This window comes from Cupressus sempervirens, chromosome 10 (assembly GCF_028749045.1).
Source record: "Cupressus sempervirens isolate cs-2001-9-10 chromosome 10, ASM2874904v1, whole genome shotgun sequence".
In the NCBI taxonomy this organism is placed as follows: Eukaryota; Viridiplantae; Streptophyta; class Pinopsida; order Cupressales; family Cupressaceae; genus Cupressus; species Cupressus sempervirens.
Window position 1 is genome coordinate 731,425,138 of NC_143127.1, and position 6,377 is coordinate 731,431,514.

General features: G+C 31.1%; 1 protein-coding gene across 1 annotated transcript; it reads right to left on the reverse strand.

The window, feature by feature from the left end:
- Nucleotides 1-4,167: 4,167 nt before the first annotated feature.
- Nucleotides 4,168-4,761, reverse strand: LOC149535921 (uncharacterized). Its single transcript, XM_089806191.1, has one exon. It carries the CDS (start codon nucleotides 4,759-4,761, stop codon nucleotides 4,168-4,170), a length of 594 nt encoding a protein of 197 aa, XP_089662317.1.
- Between the last annotated feature and the right edge of the window lie 1,616 nt (nucleotides 4,762-6,377).

Here is a 6,377-nt window from a genome sequence, read left to right on the forward strand (position 1 = left end):
GACTTTAACCCTAACTATAACTATAACCCTAAACCTAACTCTAACCTTAACCGTAACCATAATCGTAACCCAAAACCTAACCCTAATCGTAGCTAGGATTCTAATACTTTGTTTACCCCTAAGTCAAACTATAGCCCTAACTATACCTCAAACTCTAACCGTAACTCATATTCTAACCCTAACCCTAAGCCTAAGCCTAACCCTTTGTCTACCCCTATCTCTAACCCTAACCCTAACCCTAACCCTACCCCTAACTCTAACCCTAAATCTAACTCTTTCTGTAAATCTAACTCTACCATAATTAGACTCTAACCCTAACCCTAACTTTAATCCTGACTGAAACCTTAACCCTAACCCTAACTCTAACCTTAACCTTGACTCAATCCCCTTACCCTAACCTTAACATTGATATAACTCTCTTTATATATAACCCTAACTCTAAATATAAACCTAACCCTAACCCTAAATCTAACTCTAACCCTAACTGTAAGCGTAACCCTACCCCTACCCATAACTCTAACTGTAAATCTAACTCTACCATAATTGGATTTTAATTTTAACCCTAACCCTAACTCTAACCCTAACCTTGACTCAAAACTCTAACCCTAACCCTAACTCTAACATTAACCCAACTGTAAAATTAACTCTATTGGTAACTCAAACCCTAAAACTAACCCTAATTCTAACCCTAACTCTAACCCTAACCTTGACTCAAAACTCTAACCCTAACCCTAACTCTAACATTAACCCAACTGTAAAATTAACTCTATTGGTAACTCAAACCCTAAAACTAACCCTAATTCTAACCCTAACTCTAACTCTAGCTCTAGCTCTAACCCTAACTCTAACCATAACTCAAACTCAAACCCTAAACCTAACCCTAATCCTAACCCAAATTATAATGCTCTGTCTACCCCTAACTCAAACTATAACCCTAACCCTAACTCAAACTCTAACCCTAACTCATACTCTAACCCTAAACCTGACCCTAGCCCTAACCCTAACCTAGAACCTTACCCTAACCCTAACCCTAACCCTATCTATAACCCTAATCCTAACCCTAACTCTGATCCTAATCTTAACCCTAATTCTAATCCTAACACTAACCTTAACCCTACCCCTAACTCTAACCATAAATCTAACTCTACCATAATTAGAATCTAACCCTAACCCTAACCTTAACCCTAGCTCAAACCCTTACCCTAACTTTGTCCCTAACCATATATCTACGTATGACTATAACATTTTACATTACAATATCCCAAAAATAAAATATATATTTTTATCTAAATTAAACTCCTTATATTAAATTTAAAATAATATTTGACTCAAACCTTAACCGTAACCCTAACCTTAACCATGAGCATTACTCTAACCCTAACCTTAACCATAAACATAACTCTACACCTAACTCTAACCCAAATTCTAACTCTACCATAATTGGACTCTAATCCTATCCCTAACCCTAACTATAAGCATAACTCTAACTCTAGCCTTAACCATGAGCATAACTCTAACGTTAGCCTTACTATAACCCTAACACTAACCCTAATCATAACCATAACCATAACTCTAACCCTAACCTTAACCATGACCATAACATTAACCCTAACCTTAACCATAAACATAACTCTAATCTAAACCATAACCATAACTCTAACAATAACCATAACCATAACTCTATCCCTAACCTTAACCATAGCTCAAACCCTAACCCTAACTCCAACCCTAACTCTAATGCTAACCCTAACCCTAATTCTATACCTAAGGTTAACATTAACTATAATGGTAACTTTGTCCCTAACCATATATCTATGTATGACTATAACATTTTACATTACAATATCCCAAAAATAAAAAATATATTTTTAATCTATATTAAACTCCTTATATTAAATTTTTAAAAATATTTTAAAGCATAATTTTATACTAACTTCATACAACTCTAATTAAAAATTAATTAACAATTTTATAGTAACCTTATCAAAATAAAAAATAAAAAGTAAATATTTTTCCTATTGCGCCGTGACTGCCACTAGCTATATATACCTCTATATATATTACGCCGAGAGTAATCATTCTCGAGGCGCCTATTTTTATTTTCATTAATCCCAACTTCGATTAAAATAACTTTGGGATTAAATAAAAATAGGCGCCTCGAGAACGATTACTCTCGGCGTAATATATATAGAGGTATATATAGCTAGTTTTACATTATGAGGGAGCATTCAACACTTGAGCATTTAATTGTTACGATGATGAATTAAATGAGTGTGATCTGTTTTCATCGATTTCAGTTTTTATTGTTAGTCCCTGTCCATATATATAAAAGCAGGGTACTAATGTTTTCACTAGATCTTTTCAATTAATTAACATACACAAATAAAATTCACATTGCTAAAGGTTTTAATTGTAATATTTTAAAAATCAATTCTTACAAATAAAATTCACATTGCTAAAGGTTTTAATTGCAATATTTTTAAAATCAATTCTTACAATATAATTTCTTTTTTTCCATTGGTTGAAGTTATTTTTGTAGGAGTTATTTAAAAATTTTTATACCAAAAAATATTTGAAAAAGTATAAAGATAAGAATGAATTTATTGCTTTGTCACATCACTATTGCTTGCAAGGTGTGCAATACAATTAAAAAAATCTATACACATATTTAAAATAGTAAGTGCATTTGGAGAAGTATTATTTATTTAATAATAATAACAGTCTACACTAATATTATGTCCATGCTAACATTTTGGATTCTGGCGCAAGTAAGAATACATCCACTGAGCTCTCTATAAACGATAGAACGCGTGAAGATTCTGTGAACTGCTGTAATCTTAGTTACGCCGAAGGCATTCACATTTGGAAAAGCAGGGGCCGATTTTATAAATCAATGGTTAAAAATCATTAAGCGATCGTTTAAGAGATCTCTGCCATCCATTCCAAGTCGTAAATGTCATGACGCGTCTGAACTGTTTGATAACGAATGGGCAGTGATACTTGAATTAATTGCGTTCACTCCACAGCAATGAGTAACATAGACACGTGAGATACTTTTAAAGGTTTTATACTAGCTTATATATATTTTTATATATATAAAAAAGTCGAGAGTTATCCTTTTCGAGGCGACTATTGCACCAAGGGAATTTATGAAAATAGGTGCTTCGAGAAGAATAACTCTCAGCGTTTATATATATATATATATATATATATATATATATATATATATATATATATATATATATATATATATATATATAAGCTAGTAGCAATCACAACGCACAATTAATAAGCACAATTAATAATGTTATTTGTTTAAGTATATTATATTTGTTTATTTTATTTTTTATTTTTATTATCTTTTAAATATTATTTTCATTTATTAATTTTATTTAATTAATAGAATAAATAATTTTAATTCTTAATAAATATTAAAATAAAATTTGGCACAATGCATTTGAATAATTAATGTTGAACAACTTAATAAAAATGCAAGATTTTTAAAGGGTCGGTATGAATTTTATATTTTTATACATTTTATTATTAGTTTTGATGATTGTTCATAGATAATATGACATCTAACATATCAATGAGAGCATAAATTTTATACATAATATACATATCAATATTAGCATCTATTTTATAAATATTATACCAAATAAAGTGAATAGAAATAAAATTAAGTTCACTAATTTTAAAAATATGAGTCAAAATCAAATTAATATTTGAGGATAATTAGAATAAGTAAATTATATTCATTTATTTTTGGTTTGAATTATATAATGAATCTTTTAATTTAATAGTTTAAATAAAGAACAATTATCCATAATATTGTCATCAAATATTAAGAGACATTGAGGTAAAAGTAAATATAATCTGTAAGCATAAACTGATATTACTGAATGAATGAGTACAATTAGTTAAGATATAATTATACTTAATAGATTAGTACAATTAATTAACATATATAAAAATAAAATATCATAAAAAAAGATAGGGTTTCTCAAAATAGAATAAATTAAAATGAAGAAAGTTTTCTTTATCATTTATCATTGTATGATGGAGACATTTTTAAAACATGGAATATAGTAGGAAGTGTTACAAACAAAATACTAATGTGTCCAAAAAGACTTCTACAGAGATAACATTTAAGAATAACATATCACATTAACTATCTTCAAGGTGCTTAAGTTTATTTTCTTCATCCTTGCTCTTGGAAATTTGTCTACCCTTTTTCATTTTCTCATAACGATCATATGTGAAAGGAGGCATTATTCTCAAACACTGGAGAGATTTTACATGTGAAACAACCGCAAATGCCAATCCTGCTCTTTCTCTTGGTCCTATGTCAATTGTTGCTTTGGGAAGAGTCAATCCCTGAGATTTGTGAATGGTCAATGCCCATGCCAACCTCAATGACAGTTGAAGTGTTTTGCCCTTTTGTATTGGTGGTATTGGAATTATCTTTGGATTATGATCTTCGAATGGTAGTCCTGAATAACCATCAAACTCAACCATCACATATGTTGGAGGTTCAAGCGGAGCACTGCCTTGCTTGTAGACAATTTTTTGAATGTATCCAAGAGCCCCATTCACAATACCAGCCTCTATCCATAGATTTGAAGTTAGGATGACCCTTGAATCCTTACAAATTAACAACTCCAGATCAAGCTCATCATTTGAATAGTCATCTATTGTATTCATAGTACTTGCTTTTGATGCAACACAACGTGCAACAAGATGCTTTAATGAATTTAGCATTTTTTTATTATGAGCATGAACATTTTCATTTGTTGAGAACAAATGAACATCATTATCAAATTCAAAATTTGTTGCAACATCTATGTTGATAGAGGTCCTTGACATTAGCAACCTCCAATCATCAATTTGTGGGTTTGCATCTCTAAGATTCGTCAAAAGTTGTCGAAATCTTTGTTGCTCAATATCTTCCCCATCTTGTTTGAATATCTTATCTAATGTGACAACAGTCTTGAATTCTTGCCATAACAACTTTGCGTGCTTATTACTATCATGTGCTGCTCTATCATTGACAAGAGGCACCTGGCCCAAATCTCCCACCAATATTATAGATACACCTTAAATACAATTGAGGAAAATAATTATTTTAAAAACTATGTATTGATTCATGTATTTGATTGAAATACAATATATTTCACACATGTGTTAGCTGTTCATGATACATAAATAGAATCTTTACCTCCAAAGCTTATATGTGCAGATTGTGGGAATGCTTGGCATAGTCGTAAATCTATATTTTCCAACATGTTTTGACCAATGAAGCTCATTTCATCAATAAAAATATATTTTATATGTAACATTTCTTCTTGAAAACTTGTGAGTCTTGCTCCTTCTAGCTGAGAAAAATCTCTTATTGATATCCTCAATTTTGAATGAATTGTAGAAGCTCCTATATTGAATTTCGCAACTCTTGTCGGTGCAAGTAATAGAAGTGGAGAAGGGGAGGGCATTGCTGCATTTTGAAGAGATTGACTAATGGCACCAATTAGATATGATTTTCCTGTTCCTGCTGTTCATTGAATTATCATAAAAAATGGTTCTGCATTTTGATTTCTGTGGTAGTGTGTCATGATTATGTTGACTGCCTTTTTTTGTTTCTCACCAAGGGTTGTGTAGTTTATACATTGAGGAATTTCATCATAGATAAGGCATCCATGATTCTTCATGTTACTTATGAAATTGATTGCTTTGGCAGTGTACTCTTCTCCTTGATAATCAACAGACCAATTTGTTTGTCTATCAACATCTCTTCTCCCCAACATGTCTATTTCTGAGCAATGTATTTTTTGACCCTAGTGCAACCTAGATATAATCTCCCATTCATGTTCTGTAGTATTTCTATGAACATCTTGATTTTCTTTAGTTTCAGAATCATTTGGGTTTTCAACATTTTCTGCAGACATTGTACGTTGAACATGCCAAGGGTTGTAATTGAATGTCTCCCAATTTTGTATGATAGAGGCATCATCATGACGAATATCCCATTCAATATCACGGAATGGCTTTTCGAGAAGTAACTCTGATAAAAAAAACTCAATCCATTTACTTGACTCATGTGAAGGGATAGATACAAACCTTGGAAATACTCTAAAAATTGCAACTTTTTCCCTAGGCTCCCATTTGTTTTCTCTTTTTTTCTTAGGATTATATTTCCATGATCTAGCCGCATCAATTAATATAACACCTTCCATACATAATGGCCTTTTTTTATAACCATCAATGAAAGATTTTGTTTGTTCTTCATTGTTCTCTTCATCATTTTCATTTTCATTATTTAGAGTTATAGGTTTGGACATCTCAAGTGAGACGTTTAGATTGACAAATCTTCTACTACACTC